Source organism: Topomyia yanbarensis, chromosome 1, assembly GCF_030247195.1.
Source record: "Topomyia yanbarensis strain Yona2022 chromosome 1, ASM3024719v1, whole genome shotgun sequence".
Lineage (NCBI taxonomy): Eukaryota > Metazoa > Arthropoda > Insecta > Diptera > Culicidae > Topomyia > Topomyia yanbarensis.
The window spans coordinates 198,427,181-198,444,145 of NC_080670.1; the positions used below are offsets into that span (position 1 = coordinate 198,427,181).

The 16,965-nt window shown below is 39.8% G+C and overlaps 1 protein-coding gene across 17 annotated transcripts in view; it reads right to left on the reverse strand.

Annotated features, from left to right (window-relative positions):
• LOC131687212 (protein lap4-like) overlaps positions 1-16,965 on the reverse strand; it is a 168,092-nt gene that overhangs the window by 93,900 nt on the left and 57,227 nt on the right. For all 17 annotated transcript variants that reach the window (XM_058971315.1, XM_058971295.1, XM_058971312.1 and 14 more), the window contains 2 exons: positions 5,546-6,847; positions 5,311-5,477 (listed from right to left, as the gene is read on the reverse strand). In XM_058971315.1, coding sequence (XP_058827298.1) covers positions 5,311-5,477; positions 5,546-6,847 — 1,469 coding nt within the window. The remainder of the gene's footprint in view (positions 1-5,310; positions 5,478-5,545; positions 6,848-16,965) is intronic.

Here is a 16,965-nt window from a genome sequence, read left to right on the forward strand (position 1 = left end):
TGGAGTAGATATCGATCCACCAATTTCATGGACCGAGGACCAACGGCTTTACTTCCCTTCCGAAGAAAAACGTGACCACAGATTTTTTCACCTCAGAAAAATCTCAACGATCTCGGCTGGAATTGAACTCAGACCAACTGGAATAAGTGGCGGTCACGCTTACCACTCACCACCGGCGCCGTCTTCTTAAACATAAAACTACACATATGTGTTCCTGAAACAAGAAACACTTTTATGTGCATACCGCCTTAAGCTTACTGGGCTCTGCAACAGTAACCCAATAGATCGTGCAACTAGCCACACAAGGCTGTGGCGCCAAATGGTTACTTGGAATGAGTATACACTTGCCCCCAGTGACCTTCCACTCACAAGTAGTTTTCCTTTTAAAACTTTCAAAGTGAGAATTCCTCTTTGCGAGGAATGGCTATCTGGCTGGATGGAGCGACAACTTGAAGAATACGTAGATTGTTACAATGACGGTTCTTTGTTGGAAGGCCAAGCCGGTGCTGGTGTCTATTGTCGTGAAATGAGATTAAACCAATCTCATTCGCTTTGTAGATACTGTACGGTATTCCAAGCAGAAATATTCGCGATTCTGTGTGGCGTACAATCGACACTTCAACAGGGAATTTGCGGTAAAAGAATCTATTTTTGCTGTGACTGTCGGGCTGCCCTGAAAGTACTTAGTTCGGCAGATTCGAGTTCAAAATTAGTAATTGCATGTCGTACTCAAATCGAAGAACTTAGCATTTCAAATGCTATCTTCCTTTTCTGGGTAGCCGATAATTCCGGTATTACTGGAAATGAATTGGCAAAAGCTGGCGCAGCGATTGAATTCATTGGTCCAAAACCAGTTCTACCACTGTTGATAAATTGGATAAAGCACAAGATTCGCTCTTGGGCTGCATCCGAACATGCCAACCATTGGCGTAACTTGCAAACTTGCGTTCAAACAAAAACTTTTCTGCCGGGTGTGAATCCGAAAATGTCAAAGAATTTGCTAAATTTTTTCAAGCACAATTGCAGTATTCTAGTCAGGGCGCTGGCTGGACATTGCAAACTCATGACTACTATTCATCGTGCTGAGTATTATTCATGTGATCTTTGTGAATCCTATTACAGAACTTCATATCATTTGATATGCAACTGTTTTGGATCTCCACATATAGACGAACCTAGATGCAGGGAACTAAAACTCAGGAACATCCTTTGTTCTTAACCTGGTGTGGTAAAGAGCTATAGGCTTTATCAGTAGGATTTACTATTCCTTCAAGAATGAAGAATTCAGGATGGTACTGTTTTGTGTTGTGATTGTGTCGTTATTTACCGTTTCTCTAGCTTTTACTCTAGCCTCCCTTTTACTTTCCAATGAGAAAAATGATGAGATGACACGGAAAGGCGCAAATCTCTGAATAATATTACGGGAACGTACTAATCAAGCCTACATATTGTGTTTCCTGATTCTTCTTAAGTCACCTTTTCCATCTTCGGAAAAGATACACCTTTAATTAATACTTAACCCGTATGTTTGAGTAATCCGAACAAACTGGTTGATCACAGGTTTGCTTGCGAGGGGCCACCGCTTCCGACATTCAATAAATTGTCGTTTTTAAAACTTGGCGAATTCTAGAAATGATAAAATTGTTAATTATCGTCTGAGTCAAAGATTACCGTACTTGGGTTGGCTGGATAGAATTTGATGCATCATATACTATTCGAAAGAACAGCTCATGATATAAAAAAGATAGGGAAATAATTTTAATTATTGACAGGCTTAGTGTCTTAAAAAACGACAACTCACTGGCGGAAAGCTTTGGAAGTGTTAAAAAATTTCATTATCTGGAACAGTGGAACGTTTGCGTGATATGATCGCTTCTAAAAATTATACCATGCCGTTATGGCAAATGACCTGCAGTGTAGCCACTTTTCAAAATTATGCTAAATGTCCGGTATCCTAAACGTCCATCATGCCAAATGGTCCGCTTCCTACTCTACCAGTGCCCCGAATACATTGGTTTACATGAAAATTGTGTATGCGATTGTTGGTGGCAAAAACTGCTTATTTCGTTTTCAAAGATGGACGCTTTTGAAGACATTCTCAGTTGAACCGAAAAATTTCTAGGAAAGGTCTAAATTTATTTATCAGGTCCAGCACAGAAATACAAACACCTACTGAATCCAAATCAAATAAAACGTTCCATATATCAACGAAAGGTACACTGCCCATAAACGCATAAGAGTCCCATGTGGATTTTTGTCGAAAATGAGTTATCCGTTGGATTGTATTCTCTATCACCACTGAATCACACTGCACAAATAAGATTACCGGGTTTGTTCAGAAAATATAAAAAAAAATACCAAAACATGGTTGTCCCATCCATTTGGTTCAATGGATGGGACAATCTTGAACAGCGTTTTTCTCGGCTTGTTATTTTTCAACATGGGACTCTTATGCTGTTATGGGCAGTACAGTTCCTCATTTTACCCTTGTCTCCCCCTCACTCGAGTAATTCTCCGGTAAGTAACGGTTAGGATGTCACGTCACCATTCCCACTGTTCAGAACCACCGATTAATTGTACACCTACCAGACTTCTATGCTACGGTTATTCGAAACATTCGACGACATAACGCTACCCAAACGAAAACAACCGCCTTTGATCGGGGCTCTTGTGAACGAGGGAACAATTAAAGTGTTTCTGCGTAATTTTACACCCGCTTCACTCGTACAGCGCGTGTTAACTACGAAGCTATAATTACTATCTACCTCCCGACAAAATGCATACGCTGAATTTGTTAAATGATTGCGATATGGATCTTGTGTTTGCATACCATGCAGGTAGTAAGACACCGCCCGAACTGCTAATAACGTAAGACCATATTTTCATTCTGAATCGAACTGGTTGTGTCATAACCGTTCCCGATTGCCGCCGCACACCAACAAAAATATCGAATGTTCCATCAGCGCTAAAAACAACATAATCGCTTTAATTGCCAAAACTGATAAGAGATACATGACCACGAACAGAAAATAAACGTCTATATGTAGCTCGTTCTTTATCTTCAACGAACCTGTCACATCCCAAGCGCAGGTGAATTCGGCAGATTTTTTTATCACTCAACCAAACAAATACTAAACCCCTTCTTCGCCTTCGTAAATATGCTCCCCGGCCGCCACCCTTCCAAGCGGGAAGCTAGTTTGTTGCGCTAGGCTGCGAGCCGTACCAGCACTTTCAGGTGCTAATTTTATTCCTCCCATTTCGTGCTGTAAACAAATAACATCACACAACCGAAGGCCCCCAAAATGGAACCTAAATATCCCCTAACAAAGTACCTAATTGGGTAGGCTTGAACGGACGGTTTCAACCAACGCATCGCGTATGAGTTAATATTGGTGTATGTGAGTGCGTGTACCTGAACTGGCACACGGGCGGGTTTGCTGGATGGGCAAGTGGCCGCTTTGATAAGTGTGACATTCGGCAAATGTAGGCCACACACGTTTATATGCCGCTGCTACCAATTTCAATTCTGTGTTATAGGTCAACCTCATAATCTGGCTATGGTTCCCATCGGACCGGACCGTGCACAGCGAAACACGAAATTCGGGTAATTGAAATAGGTCGAGTATTATATGGTGCACCAAGCGTCCAGGGTACAAAGTGTCAGACCGCGTTGCTCGTGTGTACCTTAATTGTTGATGATTTGTAATCGCATACCGGGGTAATCTCGGGTGCTGCCATCATACAAAAAAAACTATATGCTGTGTATGTAAAAAAGCAACCATGAACACATTCTTCACGAAAAGATGATGAAGCAAGAACAGTCATACCTACACAGACAGACGGATAAAAATGCGATGACTAATGTTTCATCGCAATTGCGCTCGCTCTTATGTAAATTACTTCCATAAACAACGGGGCGCGATGGTTTGAAGAAGCGCTTTGGGCGTGTTGAATAGTGGAAAATATTTTAAACTTTCCGTTCTGCTTCTTGTTTCTGCGTTTTTTTAGCTGCTGCAGCTACGACCCTGAATGTGGCCGCTTCCCACAATAGCGGCGAATTGTGGTAGACTTTCAACCATAACCAGGTAGCTAGTTCCATCATGCAGTTAGTCGCTCTAGCTGCGGGAACGAGAGAGAGAGAAAAGAAAGAGACACCAGACGTAGACAGGGAGAAAAGATCGATTTACTTTGAAGTGAACTTCTGCCGTGTTGCATTATAGGTGGTTTCAACAGCCATCGGGGGGAGAGCTGGGAAGCAAGCACCGCTCCGGTACAAAGGATTGAATTTCTGGTTTTGTTCTGGTTTAATCCTCTTCCGCTTTCAATCCCGCACGGAAGAGTGCGTGCCTTTAATGTTCCTTAATGCAGCACGTAAATCCCGCAGAGTTGTAAAGTATATTCTATATACATGCAGGATAGGGACAGTTTGAGTGGTCGTCGTCGTCGGTGTGTTGCTTTGATACTTAGTATAGCAAATATTGGAGTCTCTTAGCTTCCTGAGACCAAATGTTGTGGAATAACAACTATCGATCCGACCGCTGGAAGCGTTTGCTTTGGCAAAATCTTCCAATGAGTGGCTTCTCTCGGCACCTTCATGTTAATTGATTGCACGGGCGTTTCGCTATTGGGATTGTTTTATCAATATTTGAATAGGTATCAGAATTTCTTGGGCCGTCTTCAGGTGATTTCATTCTAGGAGGGCTGTCGCATATTAGCGACATAAATTGCGGTTGCATGCTTCAAGTTAGCATTTAGTTTTGAACTACTTCTTCAATTAATTTATTGTTTCTTTCGCATGGCAACACTGTTCCCATGTGACAAAATCGGTTCCAGCCAATCCATTATCAATCCGTCTTCGAAGAACAGCACATCACAGAACTGAACCTTCAGATAAGGTAAACACCAAAAATTCCTCGCCAGTAGAAAATATCACTCGCATATCTTTTCGATGAGCGCGTGTCACAAAGGTATCTCCCAGCTAGTGTGTGTGAAAGTAAACAACACAGTCACACCCCGAGAGAAAAAAAGCCACTCGATCGAATAGATCACTAGCGAATACAATATATAGCATTGCCTAAGCAGAGTTGCGCGAGATATGAATGTCAAAGCGTTTATGTAGTTTTATACGTTGCCATCGGTGCGATACGATAGCGGCGACAACACCGCGACCAACCGCGTCGGCGGTGGTGATTAATTGCCACTTGTCACTCAGCTAGTCCGCCCGTCAGGTGGGATCGGTCGTCGATTGCGACATTGGTATTGCAACGCAGTTAACGCTAACAAAAAAAAGCACGAAAAAAGATGACTTACCTTCGCCCGTCGCTGGCTCGGCGACCGTTTCCAGCACAGGATGTTCCTCCAATTTTGGCGGTGGCGGAAGCGATTCCTTTAACTTCAATGAGTTAAGCACCAGACTGCTATTCTTTTCGGACATTGTGTGATGTACGCGTTTATTCTTCAGGTGGTGAGGGGTGTCTCTGTAAAGTAAAAATACGTCACGTCAACCAGTACGGAACAGACTCAAACAGTAGATCACGACACTTACCTCCGATGCAGCTTAGAAACCGGCTTCTTCTCATGTGCATCATCATTTTCCTCCGAATAGAATCGATCCTCCTCCTCCTCGTTCACATCGAACCCCACCCGTTTCTCGTAGTTATCTTCCTCAAACTCTTCGTTCTCCTTGTTAGCATTTTCCTCCGCAATCGGCTCATTAGCAACCACACCCTGGATGTCGTCCATGGTTGCCATTGCACCGGACTTGTTCAGCAGCGACGGTTTCGAGGAGGATTCCTCCGAAAGTGTATCCAGATTGCCACCGCTCAAATCGTCCGACTTTTTGTCCTTGGCAAACAGTTTGTGCGCTTTCAGTTTGAGCTCCTTCGGGTGCGGGGTGTTTTGCCGCACGAAGGGTGTGTCTTTGTCCGCGTTGGAATCTTCGCTGAATTTGACCGAGTGGGTACGGGATGCTTCCCGTTCTTCCCAGTCCTCGGAGTCGGTATCTTCTCGATTTTCCGGACTCGGTGGAACGTAGTCCTGCTGGGGTAGTAGGAAACAGGTCAACACCTGATCCCCGGTAGCTTCATCCACGTCCGGTTGGAATGTTAGCAGTGGCTGTGCCTGGTTCTCCGACAGCCAAACGGCTTTAAGCTGAAGATTTACCAGCGAGTAGGGTAGATATTGTAGCAGATTGCCGGAAACGTCCAGTACATGCAACTCGGAACAGTTCCCCAGCTCAGCCGGTAGTTTTGTCAGTTTATTCTCCCGCAAGCTCAGTACCCCCAAACTTTTACAATTACCCAACTCGTTCGGTACCGAAACCAGCGAATTCCGGTCCACATTCAGATTATTAAGCAGTGTCATATTGCCGATACTGTAAGGCAACTCGTTCAGGAAATTTTCCGTCAATATCAGCTCCTGCATGTGAACGCACTGACCGATACTTTCGTTCAGAGTGTGCAACCGGTTCTGGTCCAATTTCAGGATCGTCAGTTTGGTTAACTTTGAAATACCGTCCGGCAAAATTTCCAACCGATTCTGCGATAGGTGCAGATCGGTTAGGCTCTCCAGACCACCGATCTCTTCGGGCAGTTCCTCCAGCCCGTTCTCGGAAACGTCCAGGCACACTAAATTCCTCAGTAAACCGATCTCCGGTGGCAGCTTTTGCAGCTGGTTATGATCGAGCCACAGTTCCTGCAGCGACGGCAGATAGCCCAGGTGGGGTGGAAGCTCTTCGATTTCATTGTCACCCAGATCGAGCCGTTCCAGCTTGGTGAGCTGGCTGATGGATTCGGGCAGGCTTTTGAGCAGATTTTCGCGCAGCTCCAGCGATTCCAGCTTCGACAGGCTGCAGGTGTAAAAAAGGATGAAAAAAAAAATAATGAGAGTCATTAGAAAGAGAATATTTTTAGCATGCGAACGATGATTTCATTATGGTAGAAGGAGTATTAGTAGTAAGACGGTAACAAAACAAAATGTTAACTGACTCGTCCAGCGAAAAAAACGAATTAAGTGTAAATTTTGCGTCGTAGTGTCTTCTTGTTTTTGGATGAGTCATTCCATCGCGAAGGTCAGTGATTCGCGAACGCAATCTTGTGAGAAGTTGGCTTCAGTGTTACACTGGGTTGGGAGAATGATCATATCTAATATGGGTCTGGGTCATTTGGCATAATGGACATTTAGCATAACAGACATTTGGCATACCGGTTATTTGGCAAATTGGTCATTTGGCATAATTTTGAGAATTGATCGCACTGAATGTCATTTGGCATAATTTATTTTATCTCCAGGATAACGGTCATTTGGCATGATTTCTAATTTTGCGTAAAGTGTGGGTCATTTGGCATAACGGACATTTAGCATAACAGACATTTGACATAACGGACATTTGGCCTAATCTTGAGAAATGATCACACTGGATATTATTTGCCATTTTTTATCTACAGGGAAACAGGCATAATTTTGGACTGCGAGAAGTACGGTCATTCGGCATAATTTTGAGCCGGGCTACTGCTGAATGTCCAAAATCAATTTGATTTGTACTGAAATTTGAAAACTGACAAAAAAATGAGAGAAATCAAAACACAAAAAGTAGCAAAAATAATATAGAAAATAAAAAAGACTAATGTTCTAAGGAGCAGAAAACTTTGCAAATAAACGATAAAATAAAAAAAATTAAAAATCATTAGAAGTTTGTGCTTTCTTTCCTCGAGACCAAATTGCACATTATATAGTACGCACCGTTTGAGGTCTTTGGATGCCGGATTAAAGAGGATCTTTCTAAACACATCTACTAGTTTTTTTTCTTGATCGCGGAGGCTGACCTCATCCGACGACGGATTCAATCATTCCTCCTCCGGATAACCAAATCGAGGTCGAATCAGGATCAATTCCTAAGTCTCTGATGAGCCCCACACTCAAATGATATCCTGATTTTTCTACCGGTTCCATTGCGGCCGTTTTGCATTCGGGCAACAAACGATTTTTAACATGTTAAATAATTCGATCAAAGCAAATAGCCAACGTCCGTTCGTGTAGACTCTAGCTCGTAATGACGTGGTTGATGCAGACAAACGATATGGCTTGGTGCGAGCTCTTCAAGTAGGTCTATTGTGTCTACATCCCCGCTCGCGATTTTGAGATTGACGGTGTGGTCACCGATAAAAGTTCAACATGCGAGGGAATACGCTGGAGTACCGGGTTAACTTTTTAGAGTCTCGTTATTTCAGCTGGTGAAAATACTAGATTTCAAGCGCTTGTATTCAATTTTAATCGTGGGAATAGAATGGAATCAAACTCCCCTTTAAGATCTTTTCAAATGACCTTTGCTGTGTTTGCTTCGCCGGACTACATATTCTTACAAAAGGTTCGTCTGTCTGTCCGTCTGTTAGTACCATCGATCATAAAATGCCTTAATTGCAAACAATTGAACCCCATCCCATGGTAGTAGTCAATCCCGCTCTGGAAAAAGAGAATCTGCATATCTCGACATGTCCCGTGTACAAAGGTTCAAGAAATTGAAACTTTGTGATATATAGGGGTAGGGCAGTATGCTTTGTTAAGATGACATAACATAGTTTAACTGAAAATATTTTTTTTTTATTTTGACGTAAGTACCAATACCTTATTTAAGACTTTATTGGTGGTATCAAACGAGAAAAAAAAAGGAATTTCTACCCCGACAGTATCAAAGGTGTTCACGTGGTAAGAAATCGGCTAAATCGCTCCCTTCCTTCCTGTGTGATCCTGGAAAATGTCACGTCCAATGCACAGATCACGCTGCGCACCTATGACAATTAAACTGCAACGTGTCAGCGTTCGTTGTCGAACGGTCGATCAGACAACTTCGTTTTCCTCAACTGTGTCGCATGATGCTTTGCATTTTAAATTTACTACTATTGATTTCGCAGATCTTTTTTGGCTAAATCCGACAGAAGCAGAAAAAAGAGTATGGTAACCGTTGGAGATTACGCCTAGAAACATTACATGAGTCAGAAACTTGATCTGACGGCAAGAGCTACGGTCTGGTGCAAGCCACCTGTCATACCTTCGATTCTTCCGTCCGAACACTCGATATTCCATGTCATTGACCTTGCTTTCGTTTTGACCCGACCGCCTTCAGCCGTTCTAAAGCGGCACTTATATTTCTTCGGGGTAGGTGCGTACGACAATTTATCCCTTTTCTCAGTATTTTTCATATGAAACACTGTTCTTTCCGACACATTGGCCGACTGAATTATTTTCTTTGCGCTTGAACCGGCGCGCAATGCAAACACAACAACTGACAGATTGCTTTCTTGTTTAGACAGCTTCACCAATACTCAACACTGTTTGTTTTCATCTGATACCTGGCAGTATGAGCTATCCAGTGCTGCCATATATGCCTGAAACAACTTAAACAGAACTTAGGAACACAAATTGTGCCTCCGTCTCTGGGGCTAGCGTCAATCCGGCGCTAGTTTAGTCCTGGCACTAAGTTAGTGTTGGATTCTGATGACACGAAGTCGGAACACAAATTCCATAATTAATTTCATTAATCCTGTTTTTTTAAGAAATAAAGAAAGAGTCAAGAAAAGAATACGCCAATATTAAAATGTCGATGGGGAAAAATCGAAAAAAAAACATAAAAAATCGAAAATGTTACAAAACTAAGAAAAAGCAAGAGAAATAAAAGAGATAAATAAAATTAAAGGAAAGTATAAAACAGAGGAAGGGCCATTAACATAATAAAAACATATCATATGTAAACAACGTGTGAAAAGTATGTGAACAAAATTAAAATTGAGGCGACATGCCTGAAAAATGTGATAGGCGCAGTCAAAAAATAAAACAAAACAAGAAGCTAAAATTAAAGGAACAAAAATCGTAAAAGAAAAAAATAGAACAGGTAAATGTAAATGTCAAGATGGTGAAAAAAGTTTTTTTTTAAATTCATTTCGTTCATTTGGATTAATACATGAGCTTAACAGAGCCGTATGCATTCCATATGTTCACAATCATTAAACAAAAAAAAAAATTAAATAAATATTGAAATTGTGTGCATTGAATTCTTCGCCTGTAATTTATCTGCACAAGTGGTGCTGGTAAATCAAAAAAGTTGGGTTTTGTGTTTCGAATTCATCTCTTCAGTAACTGGCAACGACTTGGAGCTAGTTACACGCGTAAATGCGAGCGAAAACGTTTTTGTTGTTGGGTGTCTGCGTCTGGCACCACGCAAAAGTTCCTGTGCTTGCTTTCTGAGACATCGCTGGGATCAGCCGGTTGAATTAAGCACACCAGTTATGAGCTGCTTTGGATTTGGTGTCGAACTCTTGTCAATTTTTCTGATTTCAATTATAGAGGCATTAACATCAAGGTCATTTGCCTTTTTTCGGGTTACAAAAATCTATTAAGAAAAATTTCTAACCCAATGAACAGGGTTGAACTGCGTACAAGGCAATCGATTTACCAACTAAGCCATACCCGCCCCCTGCTGTCAATTTTGTAGTATTTTAGGTGTCTAACTGGCCCCAAGCTAGTGTTAGTTAGAACTTGAAACTCCAAATATTTGTTTTTTTTTTTCTAATTTAGGTGTTTGCCCTTATACAAAATTACAAAAAACGGTTCAAATGTTGGTTTAGCTGATGTTACCGCTTGGGCAACAGATAATTTAACTGTAGACACTTAAGTCTCTCTCTGTATTGGTATTCAACGGGGTAGGTGCTGGAGGGAGATTTTCTGTAGGGTATAAGTAGTGTGCAGTACTGACACGGAAAAGACTGATTGTCATAAGTACACAGCGTTGTCTGAGAATAGGCTGAGCCCGGTTGCAGGGTTACGAAGGATGGGGTAGGTTATTTTAGCAGAATTCTCGCGGTCGTTGACTTTTAATTCTGTTGTACATTATCCAGTTTTCATTTTCTGAAATTGACCATAGAGCTAATGCATACGGAAGTCGCCTATGTTCAGTTTCATAATCTGAGCCAATCCGTACAGATCATTTCATACGTTAGCCCAAGCAGAAAGTTTCATACCGCAAAACAACCTAGAACACGTGGTTAAAAGCAATAAGACTCCCCTGTCCATTGGATATGGAGAACTATTAGGCTCTCGCCTTGAATGGGAGTCTTGGAGCGGGCACTCAGGCATCTGTTGTTCGCAGTCACAGGGTGTCGTAGAAATAAAAAAAAACTGAATACCTTCATCATTTTATTGGTTCGCTTCGGCAGTAGTTATTCGGTGGGATGGTAGGGTGCGTGGATCTTCGGCGCCAGTGGTAGAAATGGAGACGAAAGCTAAGGAGGCAGATGGATTGGTTGACGGATTACAGATTGAGACGATGGTACTCTCACAGCTCAATTTGAGTCTTGAGGGATGGAAGGTTTGTGGTGAGCCGAAAATCCCGTCGAACACAATCAGAATGTATGAGTCAAAATGGCACATACCCTGTGTGTAGCTGAGTGTTGGCTTCGATCACGGGTACTAGTTGCAAACGGCAGGACGTTCCATTGCGGTTCCACTAACGACTCAATCCATAGGCGTCTCTATAGCGGCCTGGGCGCAATAATCAGGTACTCCAGACACAGTTTTAGCAACATATCTCACGAGCGTTGCGTTTTAATGAGGCTCTTATTTAGAAAAGCCTATCAATTTACGTAAGAGATATCACAGCTTCCTTTTAACTTGTCTAATTATTGGCGACAAAAAGTATCGTGCCTATCGTTCAGCAGTCACAACCTGTCTCCCTTACAAATTGTGAATCTACTACAATCTCCAATCGTTTTCAATCTATATTTGACAAAATAGAGGTAATACTACATGACCTAACACCGCGTGCCACTCGTTAGCTGATTGCAAATGTCCCAACTCGAAGATGTAGAAACCGGTTGCACCTGATGCTTGGAGAATTCGGGCAGAAATAGCTATTCCCTCCTACTGGACTATGCTAAGTTAGTGTCGGATTCTGATGAGACAAAGTCTTAACGCAAATTCCATAACTAATTTAACTATAGGTGCTCTTGCCGCGCAAAGATGGTTTTAAACAATTTTTCTCCTTAATGGAGAAAAAAAGTTTTTACCAAAATTCTTTTCTGCTATGGAGAAATATAGCATAGGGCATATTGCGTTGGCTTACAGGACTAGGATTTGCTCAGAAACACAAATAGTGCTTTCGTTTTTTTTCGAGCTAGCGTCAATCCGGCGCTAGCGTATTCCTGTCACTAAGTTAGTGTCGGATTCTGATGAGCCGAAGTCAAAACGCAAATTCCATAACTAATTTACTAAAATTAAACAAACAATGCAACGCACTTATGAAGGATAGACTTCTTCCGCAAATAACGGGCACATAATAAAAACTGTCAAAAACAGCATCCAGCACACCAAAATCAACAACCAGCACCATCGGTGAGGAAGTCCGTACAAATGATGGCGTGTTCACGCTGGTGATGCGAGCACCAAGACAGCTTTAATAATTGAATGGCTGGCGTCCAAAAGGGGCTAACAAACATTTTTTTTTCTCCAAAATCGACATTTTTAAATTTTTAATAAAATTTTACTTACAGATGTTTTCAATGATGCGCCATATTTCAAAACTCGTAAGACCTGCAAAGTTAGTATCTTTAGAAGTTACGCTTAAAATTACCTGGCATACATCTTTGTCAAAGACACCATCTTTCTATCTCTTTCCATTAAAAATTTGATGACAGCGCCGCCCTAGCGACTGAATTTCGAGCTAATATGCGCTAGGTGCCATGCAACAATTTTGCCAAAGACACCATAACTCTAAAACGAAAGATAAGGAAAGGACGTGTGAATTGTGGATTAGCCCCTTTTCGACGCTAGGTACCCCCTCGAGCTACGAAAATGCTCGTGAATTGAAAAGTATTTCATGTAATGATCTTATTTCTTCTAGACAACATGGGTCAATGAACTACTAATAAAATCGTGTATTTTATCAATTAAAACAATGTTAATTTGCAAATTCCATTTCCTGAAAAAAATGCAAAATGTGGGTTAGCCCCTTTTGGACACCAGCCATTCAATTGATGTGAACGAAAAGGCAGAAGTAAATGACCCCCAAGATGAAGTAATCGGAATAAGAATTTTTCCGCCGCGAAAGAAGGTCTCTACGCGCAATAGCAATTTGCGTGTCTCGATGCAGCGGGGCAAGTCCCGACGGACTCTCAATAGGGCATCGCAAAAAAAAAAAAAATTTTTTAATTGTCAAAGGCCCCCCCTCTCATATTGTGACAAATATCAAAGTAAGCTCAGATGCAGAATTTCACATCAATTGGACAATTTTAGACCCCCGCCCACTTCGCTTGAAATTTTTTGAAATTGGTGCTATGAGAAAATATGGAGGAAAAATACATTAAATGCTATAACTTTTGAAGTAGAAATCAGAAAATTACAATTTATACCTCTTTTGAAAGGAAATAATGTTAGTATTTGATTGGAGACATTTTTGTTTCTAGGAAAATACGGGAAAGTGGGGTACTGGGTCATTTTGGCCCCAAAATCTCCTATTTTTTAATTATTTTTCTGCTCCGTGATGCAAATCATACATATTTTGTTGTTCTTCTAATGTGAAAAAATTTCAAAAATCGATCGGAGCCTTTTTGACCTGTGTCCGAATACGAGAATTTGGGGTTATATGGCCTTTTGTCATTCATATTAAACTTCATCATTTTCTCGTGAATATATCTCTATTATTCTTCATTCAATTTTCATAAACCATACCTTGTTGAACGTGGAAAATCCTTAGGATTATAACAAAAATAGATTCGTTACCGGTAAAATTCAAGTACATGAAATTATCTGACATATAATATCGATTTCACATTTTTATCATAAAATCGCACATATTAACACCATTTAACAACAAAATTCTTATTTAATTTACCACTTTTAGTGTAAAATATGGTTAGGGATCACATGAGAAAAGTTTCATTCCTGAAAAAATAGGGGAAGTTGAGGTATTAGGACAAATAATGAAAAAATGAGATTTGTTGAGTAAATATCAAAAAGTTTGATGTTTCTGAATTTTACCCTTCTACGTTTTTATTTTTGTTTTATTCCTCAGGATTTTTCACGTTCAACAAGTTACATTTTATGAAAATTGATTGAAGAATAATAGAGATATATGCATGAGAAAATGATAAAATTTAATATGAACGACAAAAAGCCCTATAACCCCAACTTCTCGTATTCGGACTAAGGTCAAAAGGGTTCCGTTCGATTTTTGAGATTTTTTCACATTAGAAAAACTACAAAATATGTATGATTTGCATCACGGAGCAGAAAAATTATTAAAAATATGGGATTTTGGGTCCAAAATGACCCAGTACCCCACTTTCCCGTATTTTCCTAGAAACAAAAAAAATACTTCAGTTAAATACTAAAATTATTTTCTTTCAAAAAAGGTATAACTTGTAATTTTCTGATTGCTACTTCAAAAGTTATAACATTTATAGCGGTAAGCTTGAATCTAGTTGGTACCGCCACACGGTACTATCTTTGATTTTAGGCCCGAGTTTAGTCCGACCTAAGACGTTAGTACCTGTCATTACAGAAATGGCTGCATCCTGAAGCCAAATGAAAACAGTGTAAAAGGCCGCCATGTTCCTCTTGCATACATCTCAATAATTTGAATCAACTTTTCGAACTTTATGTGCAATATTATGGCCCATGTTGCACAAAAATCATATGAGGGCAAGTAAGCAAGTTTTATCCCGTACGAAAAACAGGTGTAATCGAATTTTAAATGCATTTTTTTTAAATATTCTTTATCGTCCTATATCTAGAAAGTGCTACACGCTCATTTCAAAATGCCACATCGAAGAGTTATATTGTAGGTTAGCAGAAGTCGAATCATATTGAAACAAACTGTCGAACGAAATTTTATAATTGGATTCAGAGATGAAAATTGTTTTCGTTCGTTAGTTTACCTATGGTTATCAAAATGAGTGAAGTTTAATTTGCTCACATTGTTTTAGTTATTTTAACATGAGGAAAAGAATATATAATCACAATTTGTTCCCTTTTCTAGTTGTATCTTCTCTCAAAGAACACCATAAGCAAGTGGAAGTTTATTTATATTTTTACTGCTTTCGAAAGAGTTCAAAACTAAGATTGAATAAAAAATTGTAAATGAAGCCATGTCATATGGCCTAAGTAACACTTTTAAATATGATGGTAAACTGTTACAAATATTATCATTTTGATCGTTATTTAAATGTTATCGGAGCTGGTTTGTATTGTTTCGTAATTTATAATTTTCTAGCATATCTTGAACGATGTGCATTTCCGCTGTAGTACAAATTTTCGTTCAATTCTTTATGATAGAACAGATATGCACAAGGTATGAAAGAGCTGTGAAAGCTGAGCCTAGACAGATAACTTGGCAAAATTACGCAAAAAATTGAATACGGAAAAATCGCTTAAATCGTGTCGGAACTTAAGGGAGGTTGTGTAAGGTATTATCGGCAAAAAATTGGATAATTTAATTTTTTTTCGATGCAAAGATTCTTTGTCTTTTCAGTCAGGCGCCACATCGAAATCTTGTTTTGCGGTATACACCATAACTCAAAATGTACTGGACAAACGTTGAGACATTTGCACAGTTGTTTTTCACAGCATTTCACAAGTAATTAAGGGAGCTTTTATTTTTTGGTCGATTTTCGAATTTTTCGTAGTACTTTGAAACCAAAGTCCGATTATTGCTAAAACAACGATTAACATGTTATTGTAAAGTAATAATATTTAGCAGTTTGCAAAAAGCTCTTGTAGTTGCCTGGGCAATGACGCGAAGAAGAAGAAGAACTGTGCAAAATTCAGAACGATTGGTCCAAGAAATTTTGTCTGCATCCAGTATCAGGTTCAATTTGTAAATTTATAATTGTCATTATCAGGCAGATGGCAGACTATAGGAAATAACTAATTATAATTTTTATTAATTAAAATTACTGGACTTTTGGTATTTCAGGCTTGATTGGGTAGTCGTGCTGATAATTTGAATTACTTCATTTTTAGCAAAGTAGGTCTGCCAAATTCTATATGCATGATTAGTAGACTAGTTGGGTAGAATGGTATAATAAGCCCCACCAGGCTAAAATTTCAGATTTCCATTCCTTGGACGACATAATTATCTGAAGGAAATAAATAATTTTTATGGCATTTTTCATGTGTTGCAGAACAGCACCTGATACAAACTTTTCAAAAGATGTAAGCTTCCACTCTTTTTCTAAATGCATTTGATTTAATTTGGAACAGTCAGATTTGGCTGAACTGACTACTAAGTGTAATGTTAGAGAAGCTCTTCAAGCCCTTGGAGTGGCTAGCGCCTAACAATACAACTCTATAACGTTCTCGATAGTATGCACCATTATTAGCAAAATAACGTTTTAGTCAATTATGGATCTTAAATAATAAATTGTTTAAGCGGTTACTCCACTGTAAGATTTTTAAACAATCGATTTTCTATTTATTAGTCTAAAATGTGCTTTAGGATGTAAAAAATGATATCCCAAAACATGGAGAACGAAAACAATTCAAAAATATACAAATCTCGACAAACATATGATTACGGCGTATAAGCCAACTGTCAAAATTCACTTTGAGAGGAAATTCTGGACAAACCGTTACTCACCAAGCACAAACGTTGGTAGTAAACGTAAGAGAAAAGTTTTCTCTTTCATTAACTGATGTGAACTGTATTCAGCCAGTAACGGTTTGTCCGGAATTTCCTTTCAAAGAGAATTTTGACAGTTGGCTTTCACGCCGTAATCATACATTTGTCGAGAAATTTTCAATTTTGCCGCAACGCTTCTTATGTATAACCCATGTGTACTAGGGTGTCCCAAAATGACATCATGTTAAAAAAGTCATCGGGCTCACTTCTTAAATGAAAGGTTAGGGTATTAGGACCACTTTCTTCTTCGGAGTGAGTTTGCTAAAACGCTTCCTACTGGTGGCGACTTTTGATTTTTT